This window comes from Athene noctua, chromosome 7, assembly GCF_965140245.1.
Source record: "Athene noctua chromosome 7, bAthNoc1.hap1.1, whole genome shotgun sequence".
In the NCBI taxonomy this organism is placed as follows: domain Eukaryota; kingdom Metazoa; phylum Chordata; class Aves; order Strigiformes; family Strigidae; genus Athene; species Athene noctua.
The window spans coordinates 17950273-17976294 of NC_134043.1; the positions used below are offsets into that span (position 1 = coordinate 17950273).

General features: G+C 60.2%; 3 protein-coding genes across 7 annotated transcripts; 2 read left to right on the top strand and 1 right to left on the bottom strand.

Annotated features, from left to right (window-relative positions):
* Window positions 1–228: 228 nt before the first annotated feature.
* Window positions 229–10019, top strand: PLCD4 (phospholipase C delta 4). 3 transcript variants are annotated; one of them, XM_074911561.1, is made up of 16 exons: window positions 229–350; window positions 3095–3147; window positions 3496–3654; window positions 4077–4305; window positions 4535–4664; window positions 4882–5113; window positions 5516–5717; window positions 6037–6181; window positions 6655–6807; window positions 7174–7314; window positions 7662–7818; window positions 8148–8264; window positions 8555–8733; window positions 8864–8999; window positions 9093–9242; window positions 9372–10019. In XM_074911561.1, the coding sequence occupies exons 2-16, from the start codon at window positions 3123–3125 to the stop codon at window positions 9476–9478; spliced, it is 2262 nt and encodes a 753-aa protein (XP_074767662.1). In that variant the 5' UTR covers window positions 229–350; window positions 3095–3122; the 3' UTR covers window positions 9479–10019. The 3 variants fall into 3 exon arrangements, with proteins under 3 accessions (XP_074767662.1, XP_074767663.1, XP_074767664.1); XM_074911562.1 differs by having other exon boundaries at window positions 7665–7818; XM_074911563.1 differs by lacking the exons at window positions 229–350; window positions 3095–3147 and having other exon boundaries at window positions 3538–3654; window positions 4051–4305.
* A 130-nt stretch (window positions 10020–10149) lies between these two features.
* Window positions 10150–20374, bottom strand: ZNF142 (zinc finger protein 142). 2 transcript variants are annotated; one of them, XM_074911558.1, is made up of 8 exons: window positions 19489–20374; window positions 18268–18906; window positions 17753–18013; window positions 16458–17270; window positions 16014–16191; window positions 12104–15320; window positions 11102–11207; window positions 10150–10771 (listed from the first exon to the last, which is right to left on the bottom strand). In XM_074911558.1, exons 1-8 carry the CDS (start codon window positions 19769–19771, stop codon window positions 10275–10277), a joined length of 5994 nt encoding a protein of 1997 aa, XP_074767659.1. In that variant the 5' UTR covers window positions 19772–20374; the 3' UTR covers window positions 10150–10274. The 2 variants fall into 2 exon arrangements, with proteins under 2 accessions (XP_074767659.1, XP_074767660.1); XM_074911559.1 differs by lacking the exon at window positions 18268–18906.
* A 27-nt stretch (window positions 20375–20401) lies between these two features.
* Window positions 20402–25670, top strand: BCS1L (BCS1 homolog, ubiquinol-cytochrome c reductase complex chaperone). Of its 2 annotated transcripts, none has more exons than XM_074910572.1 (8): window positions 20402–20466; window positions 21346–21722; window positions 22129–22268; window positions 22384–22578; window positions 22967–23030; window positions 23413–23582; window positions 24041–24158; window positions 24859–25670. In XM_074910572.1, the coding sequence occupies exons 2-8, from the start codon at window positions 21403–21405 to the stop codon at window positions 25109–25111; spliced, it is 1260 nt and encodes a 419-aa protein (XP_074766673.1). In that variant the 5' UTR covers window positions 20402–20466; window positions 21346–21402; the 3' UTR covers window positions 25112–25670. The 2 variants fall into 2 exon arrangements, with proteins under 2 accessions (XP_074766673.1, XP_074766674.1); XM_074910573.1 differs by having other exon boundaries at window positions 20462–20509.
* The last annotated feature ends 352 nt before the right edge of the window (window positions 25671–26022 follow it).

Here is a 26022-nt window from a genome sequence, read left to right on the forward strand (position 1 = left end):
ACGGGGGACGCCCTGTGGCTGGGGGGGGGTCGGATCGTGCTGGGTGCAAGCGGTTCTGGGAGGGGAACAGGCTGTGCCGGAGGGTGGGAATGGGGGCTGAGCCCCAAGCGGGGGGCACTGTAGGGTGCTTTCTCTCCCCCCCGCCCCGCGCTCTCTGGGGAGCGGCGTGACCTTAATCCGAGGCGACCTTGAGAGGCGGCGGCTGCGGGGCGTGCAGGGGCCGGGGGCGTCCCGCGGGGCCGGGGGCGGGCTCGCCGCCCCGCCGCTGCCGAGGGGCGGGCGGCCCGGGCAGCCCCGGCCGCGGGTGGGGGAGCACCGGCGGAGCGGAGCGGAGCGGCACCGGAGAGCGGGTACGGGGCTGGGCGCCGGGTCCTCGGCGGGGAAACCGGGCGTCCTGCTGGGGGGATTGGGGCGGCGGGGCGGGCTGGAACCCCCCGCGCTCGGGCAGCGCTGCCCCCAGGGGCGGCCACACGGGTGTGGGGAGAGATGCCGGCGGATTTCTTTCTTCTGCTTTAAGGTGTCACCTGTCCTCCGAGCCCCGCACCCCCCGGGTTGTGCTGCCCCATCCCGGAGCCCCTTGTCTGACGCCCCCCACGATCCCTCCGACCCCGTCAGTTGCCGGCTGGTCGCCCTGCGTGGGTCAGGCTCCATCCCCGGGCGCCGCAGCGTGTCCCGGGGCGGGTGGGAAGGTCTGCGTGGGGCTGTGGGGCTGAGCAGAGCCCGGGGACACGGCCAGCCGGTGCGCACACCGGGGCAGCGCGGCGGGGGGGGTGGCCGGGGAGGGGAGCATCCCTCCCTGCTCTGGCACGGCCACCCCCACGGTGGCATTTCAGTCTGCCGGGGGACTGCGCTGGAGCGGCTGGGGAACGCTCACACCCGCTGGCCCTCCAGCTCCGCTTAGGGACTGTCACCTTCCGGAGAGAAGCTGCGGTGGCTCAGCCTGCTGCGGGGGGAGCCGGGACTGTCCCTGGCAGTAGGCAGCTGCCCTGCGGGAAGCCCGTGTATTGAGTTTCTCCATCCCCTGGCTCCTGTCCTGCTCTCCTCGACAGTGTAACTCAGAGGGGGTTGAGGGGGCTGCATGAGGCCAGGCTGCCCCAGGGTCGGGGCATCGCTCACACGCTGGGGAGAGCCCAGCAGCTGTGTCCTTGCATCCACTCTTACTCACGGGATCTTCCCTGCACTGGAAGGATCCTCTCTGCTGAGTGTGCAGGGAAGGCACAGCTCTGCAGCTGGGGCAGGGCTGGGTACATTTGGGCCGTGCCGGGAGCCTGTAAGGGCTGGCATTGAGGTACATCAGTTTAGTTCCAAAATCTCAGCGTGGTTATGGGCCTGGTGGCTGCAAACAGCTCCCTTGCATGCTGCCACCTTGCACATGTGTGTGGCAGGGTGGAGAGAGGACAGACCCCATGGTGGCACCAAGGCCATCCCTGTCCCAGGCCAGTGCCTCCCTCCCTTCCTCCAACCTCGGTGCCCCTCCTTGCGCTCTGGCTTCCCCAAAACATCCCCATCTCCATCCCCTCACCCACTGCAGCACAGGGGCCATGGGGCAGGTTGTCACCTGGAGCTGTGACCCTGCAAAGTGGCTGTGGCAGTGGGTGCTGCCAGAAGACAGGAGGGTGCAGGCAGATGGATGACTGGGGTTGTGCCCCCCTGGTTTCCTGTGGACCATGGGGCTCAGGGGAGGTGAGAGCGTGCTGGGGCAGGGTGTGGGGCATTCCTGGGGCTGTGCAAGCCAGTGGGCATCGGGGCACCCACTGCATGGCCCAAGAGGAGTGTGGTCCACCCTTCCATTTGTGGGTGCAGGCACCCTGAGCCCTGGGCCGGTGGGTCGGTGACCCCTGGCACGTCGGATGCGGCAGGGTGCAGGCACTGCCCTTGCACTGCAGTCTGAGCCCTGCAAGAAGGGCTGGTGCTGGGAACACACAGCCCTGGCACCGGGCACTGCTGGGAAGCAGCTGAGATGGCACCCCGGCCACTCCGTGTCTCCAGGACACGTGAGGTCCCCAAGAGCATGGATGGGCAGTCCCCACTTGCCCCAGGGACAGCTAAATGGCCACTGCCAGCCCCACGCCTGGTGTGTCCCTCAGGACTGGGGGACACAGCCCCAGCCAGCACTGTGCTGGGGATCTGCTCTGCCCATGCCCACTCTGAGCAGGGGACAGGCGCCGTCTGGCCCCAGGGCCCACGAGGGTCTGGCAGCCGGGCTTGACAGCTGCCTGCACACTGACGGCACCAGCTATTCCCAGCCCCGCACCACCAGTGCCTGTGCTGAGTCAGGGGCCTGAGGCACAGCTGCCACCCCTGTGACTCGGCACTGAGCCCTTTGCCCCCAGGGACCTCCGGGTCCCTTCCTGAACCCAAATCCCAGCCCACCATCTGCAGCAGCCGCTCCTTGAGGGCCCAGCTCGGGCACCCGGGTGACAGGCACATCGAGTGATTTGTCAGTCTAATTAAAGTCTTAACAGCCTAATCAAAGCCTTATTGTCAGTCCAGTTGTATTTATAGTCCCGTTTGTCGCAGCACACTCCCTGTACAGCTGCCAGTGCAGTCACAGTCCTAGGGTGCTGACATTCCCTGAGCAGAAGGCGCTGGGGAAGCTGGGGGTCCTGCTTTGAACCACCTTCCTTGCTGTTACAGCAAGTAAGACCTTACTTCCAAATTTGTTGGTTGAGGGGCCATTTCCTAGGCTGTGGGGGCTTGTTCTTGGCTCTCCCAGGCATCCCCAGGGCAGTTTTTCCTGGCTTCTGGGGCCGCTTCTCCCCTGGGAGCAGTGACCTGGGAGCAACAGAGCTCTGGTACCTGCCGGGTTGCGGGGTGGCTGTACTTGCAAGTTTTTCTGTTTTCCTCTGACACCTTTCAAGCTCCGGCTTCCCGGTAACACAAATTAATATTTCATGAGCACGGCGGGGTGAACTCGACACTTAAGGAAAGCGATGACCCAGCAGGAGACAAGCGCAGGTGCGCTCGCACATGGGCAGGGGCACACGCACCTTACACATGCGTGGGCACGGCCAGAGCCCACCCAGCGGAACCCAGGCGCAGTGGGGGGGTCCGGCCACACTTCCCCCAGCAGCCTTCTCTCTTCTCTCCGCAGCAGCCATCAGCGTGGAGGAGGAAGGACCATGGCATCGCTGCTGTGCAACGCCCGTGAGTGCCTCGGTGGAGGGGAGGTGCAGGGCAGGGCACCAGGCCATCCGGATTTACGCCAGGGCAAATCTGGCCCATGGGTTGAGCTCACCTTGCCGCACTGGGGAACATCCTACTCCATTGTGGCCACTGGGGTTTGGGCTTGGCAGTGCCGAGGGTGGATGGGAAGGGTCGATGGGGAATTACCTTCTGCCCCTCCTGTGGTGAAGGGACTTTGTTTGGGGCCTGTCCCTCCTGCATCCCAAATCAAGGGACCATGTGTGGTCCCAGAGGCAAGAGGGAGCAAGGTACCAGGGGGCAGTACCTGGATACCCCTGCCCTCAGTGATGCAGCCCATGCTGCCCCCAGGCATCCAGCTCACAGACACACTGGAGCAGATGCAGCAAGGGACACTGATGCGCAAAGTCAAGTCCAAGAGCTGGAAGAAGCAGCGTTACTTCAAGCTGCAGGATGACTGCATGACCATCTGGTACCAATCCAAGAGAACAGGCAAAACTGAGTCTGCCTGTGAGTATTAGATGCTGTGTGTTGGCCATGGGGCCATTAGTAGGGTTCAGAGTGAACAGGGATGTGAGTGTACAGAGATTGTTGGAGCCATGCTTGCAAAGGGTGCTGGAGCATTCAAGAGAGGCTCCGTGTGCATGCATGGGCTCTTCTCACCCACACCTCTCTGTGAATCTTCCTGCCCCTAGCAGGACCCATGAGTCACAATGGCTGAGTAGAAATTGCAGCTGATACAAGTGGTAGGTCTGGCATGCCAGTGGAGGAGTAGGCAGACAGAGGCACGGATGGATGGATGGATGGATGGATGGATGGATGGATGGATGGAAGGAAGAAGGGATGGCTGGAAGGACAGATGTCTGTGGGCAGTGCCCCCTGCCCTGTGGTCCTTGTCCCCCACAGACAGGCCTCCCCTCCCTCTGCCCCAGTCTCCATCAGCGATGTGGAGACGGTGCGGGAAGGGCACCAGTCGGAGGTGCTGCAGAGCCTGGCTGAGGAGTTCCCGCCCGAGCGCTGCTTCACCATTGTCTTCTATGGCCGCCGGGGCAACCTGGACCTCATTGCTGGCACAGCAGAGGAGGCACAGTGCTGGGTCCAGGGTCTGCGCCAGCTCATTGAGGTGGCCACCAGCATGGACCAAAGGGAGAAGATAGACCAATATCCTTCCTACAGGCACCACTCTGCCCTCCACACCCAGTCCTCCCCCCATCCCCCAGGCCTTGCATCTCCAGCCTTGCCCCAGTGTGTGCTTAGCTCTTCTGGGTCTCACCATATGCATCAGGGCAGGGAAAGCCCCAAGAAAAATGAAGAGGGCCTCTGATGCTCCTCAGCTCTGTCACTTTTAGCCAAGGTCCTTTCCCTTAACATCTGCCCTGGTTTCTTGTACGTGGATTCGTGACTGGTTCCAGAAAGCTGACAAGAATAAGGATGGGCGCATGAACTTCAAGGAGGTGCAGCGTCTCCTCAAGATGATGAACGTGGACATGAATGAGGATCATGCCCTGCGGCTCTTCCAGGTAAGCACTGCTACACAACACCTCCCTGCAGAAGGATGTGGTCACTTTCTTCTGTCCATCCATCCATCCATCCATCCATCCATCCATCCATCCACACACTGTTGGCATAGAGTCTCTGTGCCCTGTGTTGGGGGTGGGCAAATTACCCCACAGCCCTATGGGGTGGCCAGGACACCCCATTTTGCCTTGGCTAGGTGCTGAGTGAGCTACCTTGCAGGATGCTGACAAGTCGGAGTCGGGGACACTGGAAGGAGAGGAGTTTGTGCTCTTCTACAAGGCACTCACACAGCGTGAGGAGGTACTGAGCCTCTTCCAGGACTTCTCGGAAGATGGGAAGAAGCTGACGCTGCTGGAGCTGGTGGATTTCCTGCAGCAGGAGCAGCTGGAGGATGAGGGCACAGAGGAGCTGGCCATGGAGCTCATCGATAAGTATGAACCATCAGAGACAGGTGAGAGCCAGCCTGGACATCAGCTGACCTCTGCATGGGGGGAAGGAGGGGGGTGAGCCCCACAGCCCCACAGCAGGGGCACCCCAGCCCCATCCTGCTGCAGGTGGGCACAGGGGCACAGGGGGGAAAGCTCACTGTGGTGTGATCTGTGTGCGGTTCCCCTTTTTTTGGTCCATTCCTGGACTATTTTGGTGTAGGAGGTTGACCAGCCATGGGGTGCAAGCTCCGGATTTGGGGTCCACTGCCCACCTTCCCAAGGTTACTTCCCTGGGGCATCTCTCCCTGTCCCCCAGCCTCTGGCAGTAGGATTGGGGATGCCAGGAGCCACTAGCAGCCCCTTTTTCTCCCATCCTGTCCCCTCTGGGCTCCCGGCTGTTGCTGAGCCTCCCCCTCCACCTGCAGCCCGGGCTCGCCACGTACTGAGTGCCGATGGGTTCCTCATGTACCTCTGCTCCCCGGAGGGCTCCATCTTCAACCCTCGGCACCAAGCGCTGTGGCAGGACATGAGTCAGCCGCTCTGCCACTACTTCATCTCCTCCTCCCACAACACCTACTTGATAGAGGACCAGATCCGGGGCCAGAGCAGCATCGAGGGCTACATCAGGTAAAGGGGCTGCTCCCTCCCGACTGACCCCAGAGCACCCTCTTGCCCCCATGGCGAGCCCTGGGCAGCTCCATGGGGCAAACCCAGAAGTTCCTTTGCCTCCTCCATGGTCCAGCACCCCCATGGCCATGCCATGGACTGTTCAGCAAGGGGGATGCTGAGCCCAGCTCTACCTGCCCTGCATGCAGCAGCATGCCCACCCTTGGTGGTTGTCCCCTGGTCCTTGAAGGGGTGACATCCACAGGCAGAGGGGAGGAGAGGGCAGGGGGCTGGTGGTCTGGCTGGGTGCAGGGTCCCAGAGGTGACAACCGACCCCTAGGGCTCTGAAACGGGGCTGCCGGTGCTTGGAGGTGGATTGCTGGGACGGGCCGAATGGGGAGCCCATGGTATACCACGGCCATACCTTCACCTCCAAGATCCCCTTCCGGGAGGTGGTGAGCACCCTGGGGAAGTACGCCTTCAAGGTAGGGCACCCTTCCCTGGGTCCTGGGTGTCATGGGTGGCCCTCGGTGGGTGGGGGGGGTGATGTGGCTGCAATTCAGGGCACTGATGGGTGTCTGGAGGGGGAGTAGTGGTGGGGCTCATGCACCTGGTGCTGCAGCAGGTCTGACCCCACTGTGAGCAAGGAGGGTGGCTGTGTCCCTTCCCAGGGGACAGCACTGAGGGGTCTGGCTCACAGCCCTGTGTCGTGGCGTGCCGTGCCAAGGGACAGGGGCTCATGTAAGCATGGTCTGCTGGGGGTGCAGGGGTGACATGGGGCCTAGGGAGTGCTGGGGAGTGCAGGGGTGAGATGAGATACGGGGGAATGCTGAAGGGGTGTAAAGGTCTCAGGGGGATACAAGGGCACACAACGGGCTCCTTCCTGGCACTGACCAGAGGGGAGAGAGCTCCCCAACCCCACCGAGGCTGATCTCCAACTGTGCATGTTGCTCCCCAGACCTCAGACTACCCGGTGATCCTGTCCCTGGAGAACCACTGCAGCATGGAGCAGCAGGAGGTCCTGGCCCAGCAGCTCAAGGACATCCTGGGGGAGCAGCTCCTCACCACCACCACTGATGGGCGTGTCCCCACCCAGCTCCCATCCCCAGAGGTAGGGACAGAGCATGGCCACACTGAGTATCACTGCCCTGCCTGGGAGTGGGATGAGGTCGTGGCTCTGCTCTCCAGAGGAAAGGTCACCTCTGTCACAGCATTGTCCTGTTCTGCTGGAGCACTTGGGGACCCTGGGGATACTGTGTCCTCATGTTCACCAGGGTCCAAAAGCTGTCCCCAAGGTTGTCTCCCCATGCCCTGCAGAGCCACAGCAGGGCAGAACACTCCTACCCTGTCCCCTCCTGTGTGCTGAAGGGAGCTGGTGGTGGTGGCCCCCAGCAGTGTGGAATTCTGGGGAGACAGCAAGTCCCACGGAGGAGATGGGCACCCTAAGGTGCCTATCTCTCTATCCCCAACTCTGCAGGAGCTGAAGCACAAGATCCTGCTGAAGGGGAAGAAGATCGGACGGCTGGAGGACACGCTGGATGGGCCAGGGGATGAGGGTCCTGATGTATCTGATGATGACAACGGGGCAGAGGCAGAGGAGGAGAGGCGGAGAGTGAAGGTGCGTGGCCTGGGCTGGGGACTGACCAGGAGTGCTGAGACCATGGACACAGCTATGGGCCATGGTGTCACCGAGTGCCAAGAGAAGCAGACACTGCAGGGCTATCACCAGGCAGGGGGGACAGCCCCTTCTGCTATGCCAGTCCCCTCTTTTCACAGTGTCCCTGTAGTGGCACCATGTTGAGGGTCCTCTGCTTGCTCCATTCCTGGCAGAAAGGCTGCCCATGGTGGGGATGCTGCCACCCTCAGTACATCCTTGGCTGCCCTGGGCTCTACAGCCCCTCTCCTGGGTGAGTGCTGGGGCCAGTGCTCCCATCAGGAGGGACCCAACACAGCTCTGCCTTCCAGAAGGACAAGGAGAGCCTGGCACAGGCATTGTCTGACTGTATCATCTACTGCAAGAGCGTGTCCTTCCGGGGCTTCCAGGAGGCCCGCAGCCATTCCCGGCCCTCTGAGATCTCCTCCCTCTCCGAAGCCAAGGCCAGGAAGCTCATCCGGGATGCGGGTGAGATGGAGGGGGCAGTGGCACCAGGGGACTGGGCCAGGGTGGAGGGGGCAAGTGACTTCCTCAGGAATAGGGTTAGAGCCTCCGGACACCGGGGTTCCCTCCTGTCTGGAGAAAAGGGGGCCCAGAGGGGCTATACACTGGCTTTTGGCTCTGGTAGGTGAGCGGGTATTAGTGCTTTAGAAAGCAAGGCGGGACTCCTGGGTTCCTTTGAGGGGACAAGATGAGAATTGATGGATGGGTGGATGGATGGGCAGGCAGGACATGTTGTGGGTGGCTGTGCAGGCCAGGGAATGACCCCATGAGTGGCTCTCACACTCCATCCCTAGGGAATGAGTTTGTCCGCCACAATACCTGGCAGCTGACACGCATCTACCCCAGCGGGATGAGGACCGACTCCTCCAACTACAGCCCCCAGGAGATGTGGAACGTGGGGTGCCAGATCGGTATGGCCAGGGGGTGTCAGGGCTGCGGGCTGGGGAGATGCCCTGGATCCCATGCCAAATGGCGCCATCAACACCCGTGTTGGTGCCAGCTACAACCCCAGCTGGAGCCAGCTCTGGCTGCAGGCCCTTGCTCTGCCCTGGGGAGCCTGGGGGGTACCTGGGTATTGGTACCTTGTACCCCTCTGCAGCCCTGTATCTCTCTGGCCATGGGGACAGGCGGGTTCTCAGCTCCAAGCAGGGCAGGGTGCCTCCAAGCTGCCCTGAACCCTTTCCCTGCCACCTTCTCCCAGTGGCCCTGAACTTCCAGACGGCTGGCACGGAGATGGACCTGTGTGATGGGCTCTTCAGCCAGAACGGCCGCTGCGGCTACGTGCTCAAACCACCCTTCATGAGGGACAAGGAGACTCTCTTCAACCCCAGTGACCCTGACAGCCGGGAGGGTCCTGGCCCCACCACGCTGACAATCCAGGTATGGGGTCAAGGAGAGACCCTGGGGAGCTGTGACAGTGCCCTGTATGGGTCGGGACACTTGGGTAGCGTGCTGGAGCTGAGCAGCCTTCCAGCAAATCAGTTTGGCTGCTCTCTGCCCCTTCCCTCAGGTGATTAGCGGGCAGCAACTGCCCAAAGTAGCCAACAGCAAGGACGGAGCCATCATCGACCCGCTGGTGCGTGTGGAGATCCACGGGGTCCCCGCGGACCAGGCACGCCAGGAGACCAAGTACATTGAGAACAATGGTGAGCCCCATGGTGGTACCAGGGACCCTTCTGTGCCCAGGCAGCCCATCCCTGCCCTCCCTCACCCTCCTCGCACCCATTCTCCCCTCCCAGGGTTTAACCCCCGCTGGGATGAGACACTCCAGTTCCAGCTCCACGTGCCTGAGCTGGCCCTTGTCCGCTTTGTGGTGGAAGATTACGACAAGACCTCCAGGAATGACTTTGTGGGCCAGTTCACCCTTGCCTTTGCCAACATCAAACCTGGTGAGTGGCTGCTGCTGGGTGGTGGTGGTGTCCAGGTCAGCCCCCCAAAGCTGTCTGGGGCTGAACTGAGTGCTAGAGAGCAGGGTGGAGGGGCAGCAGTCAGCCAGAGCCTCGCTGTCTCCCCTCCAGGCTACCGCCACATCCATCTCCTTTCCAAGGACGGCACCAGCATCCCACCCTCTTCGCTCTTTGTCCACATTCGCATCACTGAGCCGCCTGGCCCTGAGCAGGACTGAGCTTGTGGGGAGAGCAGAACCTGGATAGAAGCCATAGAGCCATCCCCGAGCAGCTGGGGCCACGGAGCCAACCACATCGTCCTCTTGAGCCGTTTGTGTCATCCCTGTGTCATCGTTGCTGCTGTACCCCCCTCTGCAGTAGCCTCTGAGCACTGGGAAAAGGAACTGACCTCCCCTTCTCAGGTTCGGGATGCTGCCTCTCACATAGGAGCATGGGGTCTGTGCTGGTGCAGCCCCCTGTACCCCCCAGGTGCATCCTGCCCTGGCCCATAGGCACAGCTTGGACAGGAGGGGAGGAGAGATGGTGTACGGCCGCCCGGCGCTGCCGCAGGGGCTGGTCCCCCCCGGCCAGGAGAGCAAGGCTGGAGCTGAGCAAACCCCAGGGCTGGGCAGAGCTGGGAGGGGAGTCGGTCTACACTGCCCCGCAACCCTACAGAGCCCCATCGCAGCCCCCAGGGCTGCTCCTGGCCAGCACCCTTTACTAACCCTTGCCACGTCCTTTCTCTGTAAGCAACCTAATAAATTGTTCGGTGACAGGCAGGCTCAGGTCTGGGTGCAGCAGTGTTGGGGAGACATGGGGAGCTGACTTGTGCTTGTGCTTTTTCCCTATGGGCACCTGGCCTACTGTTCACACAGGGCTCCAAAAAGCCCTAAGAAACAGTATTAAAAGCAGCTGAGAGATTCCTTTTATACAGCTGCATATTTTACAACCCATATACATATATGCCTATACACACACATACATCTCTGCAGCAGGCCTGCACCACCAGGGTCTTGAAGCAGTCAGGATTCAGCCTCACAGCAAAGCGCCGTCCTCCGCGGGGCACCCTCCTTCCTGCTCCGTCCTGGGGGGCCCCTCGGCCCGGCTCTCCCTCTGCACAGCGTGGAGGTGGATGGTGGGCGTGCTGGGGTCCTTGCCCACCCCCTGGCTGGGGTCACCAGCCCCATGCTCAGGGTGATGCCGCTGGATGTGTTTGATGACCTGGAACTTCTGCTTGGCTTTGTAGGGGCAGTAGCGACAGAAGAAAGGATGCTCGTTGGTGTGGGTCAGGTAATGGTGGCGCAGGCCAGCTGCCCAGCGGAAAGCCCGCCCACAGGCATTGCAGACATAGGGCTTCTCCTCGCTGTGCTTCTTCAGGTGGGTCTTGAGGAGGAAGCGGGTCTTGAAGGCCTTGCCGCACTGCTCGCAGATGAAGGAACGGGCCTCCCGGTGCCGTGTTTCCTTGTGCACCCGCAGGGCATCCGCCCGGTTTGTGCGGTACTCACACTCATCGCAGCGGTATGGCTTCAGGCCTGTGGCGACAGGGAAAGAGATGGCATCAGGATGGGGGGTACAATGCCCTCCATCCTGCAGGTCTTGGCATCTCTGTAATAGAGCATCAGTTCCCACAGACTCCCCTCTATACCCCATCATGTCCACAGGCACCCCAAGACCCCCCTGTTTCCAAGGCACCACACAGCACCACCCCACCTTCCCTCCCACCCTGAGCACTGTCCCCAGTCCACAAGAATGTGCTGCCCCCCAAATACTCAGGGTCCTCCCCCACCTCCAGCTGGGCCACTGGTAACAAAGTAACACCCTCCTTGATGCCCCATGGCCCATCCTCAGTGGGCAGGACTCACCCGTGTGCTTTGTCATGTGGTACTTGAGCTGGTTCACCCACTTGCACTTGTAGCCGCAGTCGGGGCAGAGGTATTTCCGCTCCTCCTTGTGGATCCGCATGTGGTACTGGGCACAGGGCAAGAGGACAGGGTCAGGATGAAGCCATGTGCCCTGCCCTGGGAATGTGCAGGGCTCTGGAGTGCCAGCAAGGGGCTCAAAGACAGCTCTGACATCTCAGACTGTGTGGGTCAAGGAGAGCTGTCTGCTTGTCTGGGCAGGGGGGAAATCAACAGTGGGCTCAGGATGAGACGCCCATACTACTGAGTTTGCTCTGTCCCAGCCTGTGGATGGCAAAGGCCTTTCTCCCCAGTTTGGTATTTAGGGCAAAGTCCGGGTTAAAACCCAGTCCAATGGAGCTAGCCCTGAGCTGAGCATATTGCACCGCCTCACCCAGGCAGCCCCAGAGGGCTCCAGCTCAGCCTGGCCATTAAAAAAGTCAATATTTCTTTTAGCAAAATCAGATCATTTTCCCCTCCATCACCCCATGCCTGGCCCTCCTGTTCTAGGAAAGGCCCTTTACCATGCATGAAGATGATAACCATCTATAGAAATGTGGGCAGGGTCTGGCTCTGACTGCAGGGAAACTCAGCTTTCCCTGCGCTGTGTCTAACTGCTGCCACACAGCATGCTGCGAGCCAGCAGGCAGCCAAACTTGGCTTCAAGTGGTGCAAAGCTGTACCCAGAGGACGCCAGAGATGTCAGCAGGAAGAGGAGTGAACTCGGACAGCTGCCCATCTACTTGCTTTGCTACAAATCCCCCTTCCCCTTAATCTGCAACAGCAGGGAGCAGGGAAGAAACATACTGTATCCACATGACTTTTATTCGCTCATCTAATCCTGCACGAGCCACAGAAGAGGACAGAGGACAAAACCTCCCCTTGGGAGTTTCTTCTTCCCTGTGTCTGGATCCCCCCACAACCCACGTAGATGCAGTAGGATATATCCCCAAACAGGGCTCTCACCTTGAGACGCGAGGGGTCGGCGCAGGCATATTTACAGAGGTGGCACTTGTAGGGCTTCTCGCCAGTGTGGATGCGGATGTGCCACGTGATCTTCTGCCTGTTCTTGGTGGTGTACTCACAGTCCGAGCACTTGTACACACGGGTTCCCCCGTGGCCCTTCATGTGCTGGTCAAAGACGAGCTGGTGACAGCAGGCGAAGTCGCAGAAGGGGCACTGCAGGGGTTTGTCCTGGGGGGCGGCCGGCTCGTGGCTCTCCATGTAATGCCGCACCAGCTGCTGCCGCTCCTTGGCTGCAAAGCTGCACAGCTCACAGCGGTGGCTGAAATGCTGCGTCTTGTGCTCCTCCAGAGCCTCCCGGGTGGCGAAGGTCTCCTTGCAGGTGCTGCACTCCAGGTGTGGGTGCTGCTTCTGCACGTGGCACTTGAGCGTGGCCTCACTGTGGCACACAAAGCCGCAGCGCGGGCAGCCATAGGACACCTTCTCCTCGTGCCGCCGCAGGACATGCTGCTTGAGGGCCGTCTCGGAGCTGAAGCGAGCCTCGCAGCGGGAGCAGCCGAAGTTGAGCTCGCCGCGGTGGCAGCTGTTGACGTGGCGGGTGATGTCATTCTGCAGGTAGCTGCTGTAGTCGCAGAGCGGGCAGAAGTGGGTGGGTGTCTTCTCGTGCACCCGCAAGCGGTGGATGCGCAGCTTGGAGTTGGTGCCGAAGGTCTGGCTGCAGATGCCGCAGGCGATGCGCCCCACGCCGGTGTGCAGGGACTGGTGGGCTTCCAGGCGGTAGCGCCGCGTGGTGCTGAACTCGCAGTAGCAGCACTTGTGCGGCTTTACCCCCTCGTGCTTGATGCGGACGTGCTGCCGCAGGCAGCGGGCCTGCTTGCAGGTGAACTCGCACTGGTGGCACTGCAGCTGCGGCCGCTTGCTGTAGTGCTTGCGGTGCAGCTTGCGGTGCAGCCGCAGGGCCTTGGCCACCTTGGAGGTGAAAGGGCAGGAGGCGCAGCGAAACTCACCCAGCACCACACAGCCCCTCTTCTTGTGCGTCTTCATGGCCCGTTCCTGGTGGCAGCTGAAGGGGCAAGTGGGGCAGGAGAAACGCCTCCTCTTGGGCAGGGTGGCTTTGGGGGGGCCCACACCCAGTGGGAGCTCACTGGGCTGGCCCGTCTCAACGCCAGCTGGGTCCCCCTCGGAGAACTCGGTGCTTTGGGGTCCATCCTCCTCAGCATGCACGATATGCTTCTCGGCACAGTGGCTCTTGAGGGCCCGTCGGGAACGGAAAGCCTCGGGGCACAGGGAGCACCAGAACTGCTCCAGGCTCCGGCACCCGTCCTCCACGTGGGATGTGATGGTGGAAATGCGGGAGCACACAAAGGAGCAGGCATTGCAGTGCAGCTTTCCTCCCTCCAGCCGGTATTTCTCTGGGGGTTTCCCAGGCTGGGGGTGGCAAGTGGCCCCACTTGGCTCAGCCCCATCCCCTTGGTGGGGAGGCTCTTCTGCCGCCTCTGTGCTGTCACCCAGCAGGGATTTCTCAGGGGCAGAACAGCCCAATGCCCATTCCCCAGCCAAACTCTCGTGCGTTTTTTCAGGCAGCAGTTCAGCTTCCCAAGGGCTCTCTGCATGCCTAGACTCCTCCAAGCATCCCTCCTCAGTCTTCACCATTTCTGTACCAGGCTGGTCAGCACGTTGGTACAACCCAGGTGGCTCCTGACCAGATGGTTTGAAGATCTTGTTCTTCTTCAGGAGTACAGGGCACTTCTTGAGGAGGTGGGTGTTGAGCCCCCTTTGCTGCTTAAAGCTGGCGCCGCACTCGCGGCACACAAGCGGGGCCCGGCGGCTCTGGCAGCTGGCTTTAGAGTGCAGGGACAGGGACTTCTCCTTCCGCGTGATGTACGAGCACTTCTCGCACTTAAAGATCTGGCTGTCCGACTGCACCACCAGCATCTGCACTCTGCCCTCCAGCACCAGCGTCTCTGCCTGCTCCTTGTCCTGCTTCCGCAGAGCCTTCAGCACCAACTCTGAGCCGCCCCTGGCATCGTCACTGGAGGTGGCGACATCCTCTGGGACAGGCGGGTGGCTCTGCTCAGCTGTCTTCAGCACGCTGAGCCAAGCCTCTGGCAGCTCGGCTTGGCTGGGCTCTCTAATCTTGGTGTCTGCCACCAGTTTGTGGTGGTCTGAGCATGACCTCTTGAGGTGGCCTGTAGCCTGCCTTAAGGCATCTTTCCCCTGGCTGTCTCCTGCGGCTACACTGCCCTCCAGCCTTGCTTCCTCATCCTCCTGTACACCTGCCTCCTCTTCCTCAAAGTCTGGGATGTCTTCGAGTGTATTGTCATTGTCCTCCAAGCAAAGGTCATCCTGGGAGCCCAGTATCTCATAGGCTGTGGAAGACTCCTTGCAGGGCAGCATTTCCACACTCTCTGGCTGTGCCACACAGGCTTCTCCAGTCAAATGCTCCAGGAGAGGGTCAGAGGAGACACTGAGTGTCTCCAAGTGCAAGGTGCAGCTCCCTGCCACATCCCCAGAAGCAGCAAGCTCAGTTGAGCCTGTGGCAGTGCCTCCTTGCATGCAGCCATCTCCCAGAGCATTGCCAGCAGTGGGATGGCTCTGCTCCCCCTCACACACACCTCTCTCTGCCTCACTGCTGCTCTCCAGTGGAGCAGTACCCTGCCCAAGGAGGGGCCCTGCGAACACTTGCTGGTAGTTCTCCTCGGCCTGGGACTCCAGTTGAGATGTCTTTGCCTTTGCCCCCTGCTCCTTGCTGGCGAGGGGGGAGTTGGCATCCACATGCAGGGCTGCGCCGAGCTCATAGCCAAAGAGCGCCTCAGATGAGCTGATCTCCAGCTCCTTGCTGGCGTAGTTTTCCAGCCAGTCCTTATCACCAGGGACATAGCCATGAATCTTGCGCTTGTGGAAGAAGAGGCTTGTGTTGCTGAAGGTGCAGTAGGAGCAGAGGGCACAGCGAAACTCCTTCTGCTTGGTGTGCTTGCAGTTCTCATGGTTCAGCAGCGCTTGCTTGTACTTGGTCTGGTAGGTGCAGTACTGGCACTGGAAGATGGGCACCTGGTAGTTCTGAGAGTGCTTCGCCTGCATGTGCTTCTGCAGCTCATACTTGCGCTTGCAGGCAAAGCCGCACACCTCGCAGATCAGACTTTTGCCCTGGTGCCGCAGCTTGTGGCTGCTCAGCTGGTCAGCACGGTGGCACCGGTACGAGCACTGGTTGCACTGGTACCTGTGGGGAAAGTGGAATTGGTCAGGCAGCAGGAGGAACCGGGGCACGCTGAGCCCTGTCAGGCACACTGAGCCCTTCTTTCCCATCCCGGACACATGGGGAAGGGGTACTGTTCCATTTGACAGATCTGACTTTTGCTGTCCAGGCAGCTCTTACCACTACAGGCAATCCTTCCCTGCTGCAGCCCTCGGCTCTGATGGTGCTTTACACCCCCCCAGCCTGGGGACGGGAGACAGATTCCCTAAGTATTCCATACGGTGACCACGTTACCCCGCCCCCCCCGCCACAGCACGTGTCACACCAGCAGCACCTCCAGCATCCCTGGAGGCAGACTAGACCCTAGGGAGGTGATAATACCGAGGTGAAAAACATGTTTTGGCAGAGTCCTGCATGTGCCCAAGCTGGCCTTGGCCTGCAAACATCAGCAGAGCCCATGAACCCAAGCTCAGAGCTGCACTGATGTGGTAATACACCTCCTTGGTGGCATGGAGACACCAAAAATAGCTTTGCCCCCCCAGCACCATGCTGGCCACAGCCTGCAAGCTCAAAAGTCTCATTTCTGACATGCCAGACAGAGCATCCCCCAGGCACAAGAGAGTCTGGCACACAGTGCAGCTGGGAGCAGCAAGCCCCTGGAGTAAAATCAGGGGAGCCCTGACTATGGTGCCAGGTCAGCAGAGCCGAGGGTCATACCGGAGATCTCCAGTGTGCTTGCGCATATGGACATTCAGGTAGTGCTTCCACTTGGTGATGTACCCGCACTCGGTGCACATGAAGTTCTTGTCGTTGGAGTGGGTCAGCATGTGCTTGGACAGGTAACTCACATCCCGGCACGTGAAGTCGCAGAGCTCACACTTGTGAGGTTTCTCTCCTACATGCAACACAGGGATGCCCTCAGCATAAAGGCCAGATAAAGCAACATGGTTTGCCTCCCCCCACGGGAAAACGAGTTCAGCAGGAGCTGGTGGTAACAGCAGGGATGGAGGCACACCACGACTTCAGCCAAGTGATATTAGGGTGGCAGAGCCAGTGATGGAAGCCAGGAGCCCTGACCCAGCCCTCCCTGCCAACCCAGAGGTGGGACAGGACCCCCCCCATCCCAGCTTGGCTCTCGGGACCCCCACAGCGGACACCCACCAGTGTGCAGCAGCATGTGCCGGATGAGTACCCTCTTGTGCGCGGTGGCAAAGGTGCACTCGGTGCACTTGTGGATCTTCTCGTTGGCGTGCATCTTGCCCACGTGGTCGTGAAACTCCACGGGGTTGAAAGTGACATAGGGGCAGAAGCTGCACTGGAGCTGCTCGCTGCCTGGGTGTCCCTGCTTCTTGTGCTTGCGGAAAACATGCTTGTTGGAACAGATGAAGTCGCACTGCTGGCAGTGGAAGGCATAGTGGGTTTTTCGGTGAGCTTCCATGTCCTCAGCTGTGCCGAAGAGCAGTGAGCAGGCGTAGTACTTGCACTCCACTGCCTTGATACCATGAGCATCCTTGAGGTGACGGACAAACTCCTTCCGGTCCTCTGCACAGTAGTCGCAGCCCCGCTGGAAGCAGCTCAGCCTCTTGGGCTCGGCTTTGTGAGTCTTCAAGTGCTCTTTGAGGGCCTGGCTGAGCCGAAACTTCTCCTCGCAGACGGGGCAGGAGTAAACATCAGAGTAGAAGTTGGAGATGTCCTCGTGCATGCTGGCCATGTGGCGGTTGAGGGCGTTCTTCTCCACTGAGCTGTAGTGGCAGAGCGGGCAGCGATGGGCCTTCTCGCCCGTCTCCCGCATCATGTGGATTTTCAGCTTGCTTTTGCTGGTGAAGTACTTGTGGCAGTTGGGGCACTGCAGGCTGGGGTCGGGGAAGTGCAGGTGGAGGTGCTCCACCAGGTGCGTCCGCTTCTTGAAGCATCGCTTGCATTCAGGGCACATGTGGGTTTTGTAGAGGTACTCGGAGCCCTCCATGACATCCCCTGTGAGAGCAGAAGAGGAGGGAGCTGTCAGCAGGTAAGAGACAGAGAGCACAGGCAGATGTTCGCTTCCCAGTCCAGCTGTGCCAGGGTGAGGGCTTACACATGTATGTGGTCACACAGCAACCATCTACTTGAAGAGACTGTCCTGGCCCCATACCACCAGCATAGTTCAGGTTGGCTCTTTCCAGCTCAACACTGGCAAAGTGCAGCCTAAACCACACCTACCTGTGTGCCTCTATCCCCAAAATCAGGCAGACTTTTGCCTGAGCCTGGCAGTGGTTGTGGATGAGCAAAAGAAGGGATGCATTTGCTTGGGCAGGGGGAAGAGTGCAATGGTACATGCAGGAGATGTGGGGCTGCTGGGCAGCAGGGGACCCCCAGGCCCCACCAGCCCAGCCCACGTCTCCCTGCCAGTCTAAAGGCTGTGCTGCTTGTTCATAACACAAAGCCTGAGCACCTCTTGGTAGGGCCCCACGTCCTACCTTTGAAGTGCTGTGCCCATGGCACTCTGGCTTTCTCGGGAGCCATCTTCCCATCCTCTTTGGCCTCGCCTTCACAGGGGCTCTCGCCATCCTCCTCTGGTGACTCATCCCCACCGCTGTCCGAGTCCTCATCTCCAGCTACTGCTTTCTGCCCCTCCAAGGAGCCCTCTGTGGTGCCGGAGGGCTTTGCCAGCCTGGCTTCTGCTGTGGTGGCTTCCCAGTGAGGGTGGCAATTCCCCGCCTTCTCCTGCCCTTCTTCTGCTGCTTCAGTGGGGAAAGACAGAGATCATCAAGCTCCAGGCAAGAGGGAGCTACCCCCCCTCACCCACATACGTGCAGAAAACCTCCTGGCTGAGATGGGGGGCATAAGCCATGCCATAGGGAGGAAGGAACACGGGGCTCCCTGGCCCTCTGGCAGCACAGCCTCACCCTCCACTCCTCCCAGTTTGTAACTGGGATGCATGGACACAGCCTCTGCAGCACCCACAGGCCCCGACCCCCCCACCCAGCTATACCCGACAGCAGGACGCAGTGCTGCTCAAGGCCACGGGGGGCCGAGCCAGGGGGGCCGCCTGTCGTGGGAGTCTCAGAGTGGGGCTCTGCAGCGTGGCCCTTCCTGTGCTGCCAGAAGAGCTTGGCATTGGCTGTGACAAAGTCACAAAGGCCGCAGTGGAAGGGGAAGTGGGTGCGGTGGTGCTGCTCCATGGCCGGGCGGCTGGGGAAGAGCAGCGGGCAGGCACGGTAGGCGCAGGACACAGGGGAGGCCCCGTGCAGGCAGCGCAAGTGGCCACGCAGTTGCTTGCGGTCCTCTGTGGCGAAGCTGCAGCCCTTCTCGGGGCAGGGCAGGGCTCCTGGTGGGGCGCGGTGGGTTTTGAAGTGCTCCTTGAGTTCGCTGGGCTGCGTGAATGCCTCCCGGCAGACAGGGCACAGCAGGCGCTCGGGAGCGGAGCCCTCCTGAGGGCCGGCTCCAGGCAGCTCCGAGCACCCCAGCTCACTCTGGCCCTCGCTGGCAGAAGCCAAGAGTGCCCCAGTGAGCTCCAAGTGCCTTGGAGGGGCCAGCAGCAGGCACTGGTGCTGGGACAGCAGGGAGGCCTCTGGGAAGCTCTGGCCACACCTCTCGCAGAAATACAGCTCCACCACTTTGACCAGAACCTCTGCAGAGAACGAGGGGTGAGTGTTAGAAGGGGCTTTCACCAGGTCCAGAGCTTGGGACTGGTGGTTCAGTTGCAACTCCAGACAAGGAGGATAAACCCCTGTTGTCACAAACCACAGTCTGAAGAACTGCAGCCCTCCCCCCCGCCTGGTATCCCAGGATACCTCCCACACAAGAGGGGACAGCACCACCCGGGTGACCACATCTGTCTGTCAGCACCTTTGAGGCACACAGCAATGTGAGGCCAGCTTGGCCCTGTTCCTAGCAGGAGATGCCCATCTGGGACACGGGTGAAAAGCATGCTGGGGCTGGCACTCTGGGGTGGGGATCTCCACCTGGTCCCTACTGACAGCCCAGAGCAACCCCCTCACGCAGCACACGACTCCCACAGCCACCCCTCCTCATCCACACACCCAGTTTGTGCCAGATCTGCACTGAACAGTGGCACCAGCCTCATGATGCATACAGGGTCAGAGACGCGAGGGCACTGGGGTTCTGGCTGGAGGGGACAGGAGCCCTGGCCAGAGCTCCTTCCCTCTGTTCAGCATCATGGGGCCCACGCTGCCCTCCCTGCACCCCATACCTGTGGCATTGGCTGTGTTGCTCAGTGTCACGTTGCCAGCCACTGCCTCGATGAATATTTCCACGTTGCCTCCTTCAGTGTGAGCCCCTTCCCCAGTCATCGACGCTTCTGCCAGCAGCAAGTCCTGGCTGGCAGGCAGCGGGGGTGTCGCAGCCAGGCCAGTGCTGGCCACACCAGGGCTTCCCACAGCTCCTGCCTCTCCTGATGTGGGCAGGCGCAGCTCCGAGCACAGGGCCTCCATCTGCCTGCTGGCACCCTCAGACACAGCCACTTCTGTGCTCATTGCCCCTGGGCACTGCCGTGGTGCCAGGCAGGAGGGAGTCTCACGCCAAAAAGGAGAAAGTGCTTTAAACGAGGAAGAACTCAGAGGCCCAGTGGTCCTACAGGATTTTGGGGGTCAGGTTGCAGTGCCAGTCCCCAGGCAGGGGTATGAACCCGGGTATCTCAACGCTGGCTCCCTCCTGCTGCACCCCAAGCAGGCTGCTGGCAAAACCCACTGCCACAGGAGAGACAGGGGTGCAAGGACCCCTGAAACCTCCTCAAGGGCCTCTCCCCGCGCCCACCAGCCAGGGCTTGCTCCCTGGGCCCCAGTGGGCCCAGCCCCCAGCCCCGGGCCCAGGTGGACCTAAGCCCAACTCCCAGCCTCCAGCGAGGCGGCGCCCACCGCGAGTCCCCGCACGGCCGGGACCTCCCCAGCCCCCTCGCACCGCAGCCCCTGCCTGTCCCCGTCGGCCCGGGCCGGAAACTCAAGCTGAGCCCCGGAGCCTTCAGCCCCGGCACATCTCGGTGGTGCACGCCGAGCGGGAGGGAGCGTCACCCTTTGTGCGGCTCGCGCGGCCGCTCTGCTCGGCCCCGCCGCCCGCCCCGGCCCCGCTCTATGGTGCGAGCCGGCAGCCGGCCGGAAGCGGCGCCGGGCGGAAGTGAGGGTCAGGGCCACGGAGAGCGGCGCGGCGCGGGCTAGAGCGGCACTGCGCGGAGGTGAGAGGCAGCGGGGCCGAGATCGAGACCGGTGCCGGTGGGGGTGAGCTCCTGCCGGAGGCGGGGGGTCTGCCATGGGGGGCGAGGGGAGCGGAGGCTCCTGCCCGTGGAACGCACGGGGGCCGGGCCCCTGCTGTGAGGCAAGCCGGTGTGGGGCTGGGTCTCCTGTGGGGGACGGCGGGCTCCTGCCGCGGGGCTGAGGCGGGAAAGGCCCCACTGCGGGGTGGGGACTCTGCCGTGGGCGTGAGGCCTACCCTGGGAAAGGAGCCTTGCTGCGGGGTCGGACCCTGTCCTTGAGGGAGCAGAGTCTACCTGTCTGTCTGTCGGGGGAGGCTCCCCCTCATCCTCTATATCTGACAGACACCTCTGAGGTAGCCAGAGAAACTTCAGGCCCCCAATTGTGTGGCTGATGCCTTTTATCCAGACGTGGAGATACTTACTCCACCACAGTTGTGCACCCATTTCCAGCAGCAAAGAACCAGCTCTTGGCTCAGCCTTGGCATGCACTTCAGCTTTTTCAAACAATAAACCCTAAATAATTGCAGTGCTCTGTGATTTCTAGCTGCTTAAAGAATAAAACTGTGTAAAATTCTGGGCTTGTTGTCATGTCTGAGGAAGTGGCAGATGCTCCTTTGCTAGCCTGAGAGCCTCCAGCTTGTGTCCCCCTCCTGCTTGTCTCACCCAGAGGCTGCAGAGACGGAGGAGACTCCTGCAGCCAGCGGCTGTCTGAACCCCCAGTAACAAGATAAGCACGGGTATGGGGGATCCAAATGTGCCAGGCTGCCTTTTGCCTTGAGAACAGGCCATGATAAAGGTCAGGCAACTGTGGGCAGTCTGTTGCATCCCCTGCTGCCATTCAGTCCTTCTCTTTCCATGCAGGTTTGTTTCCAGAGAATAGAGACAATGCTGTGGAAAGGAGCCGCTTAACCTCCCACAATGCCCTTTTCTGACTTTGTCTTAGCACTGAAGGACAACCCATACTTCGGGGCTGGATTTGGCCTCGTTGGGGTGGGCACAGCCCTGGCCTTAGCCCGGAAAGGGGCCCAGTTTGGGCTGGTAGCTTTCAGGCGCCATTATATGATCACCTTGGAGGTGCCCAGCAAGGATAAGAGCTACCACTGGCTGCTGAATTGGATCTCCCACCATGCCAAGCACACACAGCACCTCAGTGTTGAGACATCGTACCTGCAGCATGAAAGCGGGCGCGTCAACACCAAGTTTGACTTTGTCCCCAGCCCTGGGAACCATTTCATCTGGTAAGAGAGTGCAAGGGGAAAGCAGTCGGGGGACTGACCCTTGTTTTGGCAAGGAAACTCCAAGCTGTGGGGCCTGTGGAGGTAGCAGAGAGAATCTTGTGTCCTCCTTGGGTCTTGGTTAGGGCAGGAGATTGAGAGTAGTGAGAGGAGTCTGTATTTACTGTGTGAGGTTGTAAAAGGAACAAGCTTTAGAAAAACTCTTTTCTCTTAGGATATTATTAAAAGCAGGAATAATTAATAAATAGATATTGTTTTATAGGTTTAATTAATAGAGCACAGGTGCTCTAGGAACAATACTGACAGTTTGCTTTACCTGAGATGAGTGTGGTCCTTGATGCATGAACCGGGCTGGGTGCAGCTGAGTGGTGCTGGAGCACTGTCCCCCAACTCCACCATCCCACCCCAGGTATCGCGGGAAGTGGATTCGCATCGAGCGCAACCGGGAGATGCAGATGATTGACCTACACACGGGGAGTCCTTGGGAGTCTGTCACCTTCACTGCGCTGGGCACTGACCGGGAGATCTTCTTCAATATCCTCCAGGAAGGTCTGTAGAGGAGCTGCATGGGGTTCTGATGGGAACAGCCTGCTCCCTGGAGATGCCCAGGGCTTCATGAGTGATTCTTTTCCCTGCCAGCTGTTCCCTCTGCCTCTCTCTACAGCCCGGGAGATGGCGTTACAGGAGCAGGAGGGGAAGACGATCATGTACACAGCCATGGGAGCCGAGTGGCGGCAGTTTGGCTTCCCCCGCCGGCGGCGGCCTCTCAGCTCCGTGGTGCTGGAGGAAGGTGTGTCGGAGAGGCTGGTCCAGGACGTGAAGGACTTCATCGATAACCCCAAGTGGTACAGCGAGAGAGGCAAGTCTTCCCTGTGGTGTTCTCTGTACCATGCCCAGTGTGACTCCTTACACACTGCAGCCACAGCTCTGGGGCACCACCTTGGGCACATCCCATAAATGAGTGAACTCAGGTGCTGAGGCTTGGGTCTGCAAAGGGACAAACTCCCCTTGATTCAATCCAGTCCTGGAAACTACGATAAGCCACGGAGTTCATTGCTCCTGTGATGCTGCTGTGGGGTGGGACAGGATGTCCATGGTCCTCTCTGGAGATGGCTGACAAGAGATCTTTCCCTGCTGCTTGCCTTCCCCTGGTGCAGCCTCTGTGCGTGCTCAGCACAGCCCCACAGCTCTGGGGGAGAGAGCTCAGAGCAACCCAGCTGGTTCCTAAAAGGATGCTGTCTTCCTAGGCATCCCATACCGAAGAGGTTATCTGCTGTATGGTCCTCCTGGCTGTGGGAAAAGCAGCTTCATGTGAGTATTTCCAGCTGGCTAACAGCAGCTTTCCCGACAGCTGCCTGCTCTGGGGCACAGCAGCCTCTGCTGAGAGGGTGTGGATAAGTTTGAGTTTGAAATGCAGGATTGGGCTGTGCCTCCTGTGTGGTGCCTCATGTCAGCGTTGTGTTGCTGGCGCTGTGACAGGTCAGGGTGACAAGCCCTTCGCACCCTTGCTTTGCACAGCACGGCATGGCACCAGCAGGCTGAGCAGGGGCTCCCACCTTCCCCCCATATCTGATCCCCACTGGGGGAGAGGATGCCTCTGCCCTATTCCCTGCTGCTGGACAGGGAGATCCAGTTCTTCCTCTTCTCTGGGCTTTCTCGCTGTGATTCACCCTGTGGTTTGTGCCCTTCTCAGCACAGCCCTGGCTGGGGAGCTGCAGTACAGTATCTGCCTGCTGAGCCTCAGCGACCACAGCCTCTCCGATGACCGGCTCAATCACCTCCTGAGTGTGGCACCACAGCAGAGCATCATCCTGCTGGAGGACGTGGATGCTGCCTTCGTCAGCCGGGACCTCACTGCTGAGAGTGAGTGGTGCCCCCACTCCTGGGCTAGCAGCGGGAGAGAGGTTTGCTGGCTGTGCTGGGGAAAGGTTTGGACTCCAGGCTGCTCTGCTGCACCAGCAGAGACCAGGAGTGGACAGCAATCTGGGGCTTCAGAGCTCAAGCTGGAACTCACCCAGGTTTGGCTAGGCTATATAAGGGAAATTCAGATCTTTTATCCTTAGGCAAAGACACTTCTCCTGCCCAGCTATTTTCATCATGAGGGAGGGGCTGGCTTTCCCCCTCATTCTCTTTGGGTTCCCAGGGGTGTGGGTGGCCAGGGGAGGTGAATGTGCTGCCAGCCAGGGAGATGCAGAGGGCCAGCCTCAGGGCAAGGAGAGAACGGGGAGCTTGGCTTAAGCCTCAGGTGATAGGGAGGTGGCCTGCAAGTCTGCGCAGGGTTAGTGGCCAGTGGATACGATCTCGGACACCTCTGTCCCCAGACCCGGCTGCATACCAAGGCATGGGGCGCCTGACCTTCAGCGGCCTCCTCAACGCACTGGATGGTGTGGCCTCCACAGAGGCCAGGATTGTCTTCATGACCACCAACTACGTGGACAGGTTAGAGCTGCCCTCTGGGAGGGAACAGGGAGGGTAGCATGGGAACACCTTGCTCCCTTTTGATGGGCTTTATGGAGGGCTGTTTGCATCCTGCAGCATGAAGACTGGGGGTTCAGGTTTCCTGAATCCTCCTTTGGGATGCAAAACCCTCAATTGCTAATCAGAATCCCTTTTGCTGGAGCCTCGGATGCTTCCTTGCTGTTCAGACCATGGTTGTGCCCTTCAGGAGCGGTACTAACTTCCTGCCTGTGGGGATCTGCCCGTTTTGGGGTTGTGGCTGTGCCGTGAGTGAAACACTGGCCCCATGTGCAGCCCACTGGGTTGGCAGGGTGCAGCCTGGGCTCACAGCACCGGGCTCGACACTGCCCTGGGGCAGGCTTGGCTCGCTCCTGACTGAGCTGGACTAGAGGGTTGTTCAGAGGTTGCTCAGGAGACAGAGAATGGCAGAGCTGTTTCCCAGGACGCTCTTGTCCTCCTCTGGAGCCAGCCTTTCCCCAGCTCTCTTGCATCTTTTGGGTTGATTTTTCCTCCTCAACCCCCCCAGGGACAAACCTCTTCCCCACCTTTACCATCTCACAGTGCAGAGCACCTTACAGATAGGACACTGGCTGTGCGAGCATGGAGGGGGAGGCTTCCTGCAGGACCCGCCCTGCAAAGACACTTTGATCAGGTTTTCAAGACCTGCTGTGTCTCTTGACAGGCTGGACCCAGCCCTGGTGCGTCCCGGCCGCGTGGATCTCAAGCAGTACGTGGGCCATTGCTCCCGCTGGCAGCTTGCCTGCATGTTCCAGCGCTTCTACCCCGAGCAGCCCCCGGCTGCAGCTGAGCGGTTTGCAGAGCAGGCACTGGCAGTCTCCAAACAGATCAGTGCTGCCCAGGTGCAGGGCCACTTCATGCTCTACAAGATGGACCCTGAAGGAGCTATTTCAAACATACGCTCCATCCTGCTCTGACCAGGGGCCAGCTTTCCCCTGCCACGCTGAGAGGACTGGGACAAGGATGTGACCATCCTGGGGATGCCATGAAGCTGCCCAGCCGTGCAGGCCAGGTCTCTGTTCACCTCTCCTCACCAAGGTTTCGACTTTTTCTTAAAACACGGGAAGAGTCAGAGCTGCCAACCTTGCAGCATGGAGAGGGAATTAGCTCTTGCTGCTCCCCACACTTGGGTGCTGCTGCACTGGCCCTGCTCACCAGTGTATGCCTTGTGCTGGGATTGCCCTAAGCTGCCAAGGCTCCTGGATGTGACTCCCTTTCCTTGCGGGGCAGCCTGGGAGTGCCCCAGAAAGGCATTTCTCTGGGGCAGGACATTGGGGTACTGCATTGGTAAAGAGCTCCTGGTCTTTGACGGGACAATGGTCTTCACTAATTTGTGAGTATCCTCTGGAAAGTGAACAACACAGCTCTTGCCTCTCTGGTCCCTTTGCCTGTTAGTTGCCCTACTATCCAACTGCTGGTCCAGAGCCCTCTTGACCAGGGCCTGGCACAGCCAGTACTGCAAATCCAGAGTGTTTCAGAAAAAAGCAGCTCCCAAGAGACAGCTTGTTGTCCTTCGGGCTGCAGGCTGGTGCCACAGCTCCTGCCCTGCTGGGTTGTGATGCCAACAGATCTGCTTGGACATTGTTCCTGAGTGGCCATGACTGTCTCTTCTGTCAGAGGAGGAGGTGTGGGGCCCTGAGCTACTGCAGGCCTGCATGTGGGGGCAGATGAGAGGCTCTGGGTGGTTACAGAATATGTTCCCGAGAGCTTGATGTTAACCCTAATGTGAATTTCTGCTGCCAGGCCAGCCCTGTGCAAGGTGCAGAAATGCCCCTTGGAGGTGACAACTGCTCTCCTTTGAGTAGTTCCTGTTCCAGCAGGTGAGAGC

What these genes read in the sequence shown, in the direction of transcription:
- PLCD4 (XM_074911561.1), top strand. Translation starts at nt 3,123, where the DNA reads ATGGCATCGCTGCTGTGCAACGCCC. An exon ending in GTATGAACCATCAGAGACAG is followed by an intron (nt 5,114 to 5,515) that starts GTGAGAGCCAGC and finishes CTCCACCTGCAG; the next exon opens with CCCGGGCTCGCCACGTACTG. An exon ending in AGGAGAGGCGGAGAGTGAAG is followed by an intron (nt 7,315 to 7,661) that starts GTGCGTGGCCTG and finishes TCTGCCTTCCAG; the next exon opens with AAGGACAAGGAGAGCCTGGC.
- ZNF142 (XM_074911558.1), bottom strand. Translation starts at nt 19,771, where the DNA reads ATGAGCACAGAAGTGGCTGTGTCTGAGGGTGCCAGCAGGCAGATGGAG. An exon ending in GCACATGCTGCTGCACACTG is followed by an intron (nt 16,192 to 16,457) that starts GTGGGTGTCCGC and finishes TGTTGCATGTAG; the next exon opens with GAGAGAAACCTCACAAGTGT. An exon ending in AAGCACACTGGAGATCTCCG is followed by an intron (nt 15,321 to 16,013) that starts GTATGACCCTCG and finishes CTTTCCCCACAG; the next exon opens with GTACCAGTGCAACCAGTGCT.
- BCS1L (XM_074910572.1), top strand. Translation starts at nt 21,403, where the DNA reads ATGCCCTTTTCTGACTTTGTCTTAGCACTGAAGGACAACCCATACTTC. An exon ending in CAAGTGGTACAGCGAGAGAG is followed by an intron (nt 22,579 to 22,966) that starts GCAAGTCTTCCC and finishes CTGTCTTCCTAG; the next exon opens with GCATCCCATACCGAAGAGGT. An exon ending in TGTGGGAAAAGCAGCTTCAT is followed by an intron (nt 23,031 to 23,412) that starts GTGAGTATTTCC and finishes TGCCCTTCTCAG; the next exon opens with CACAGCCCTGGCTGGGGAGC.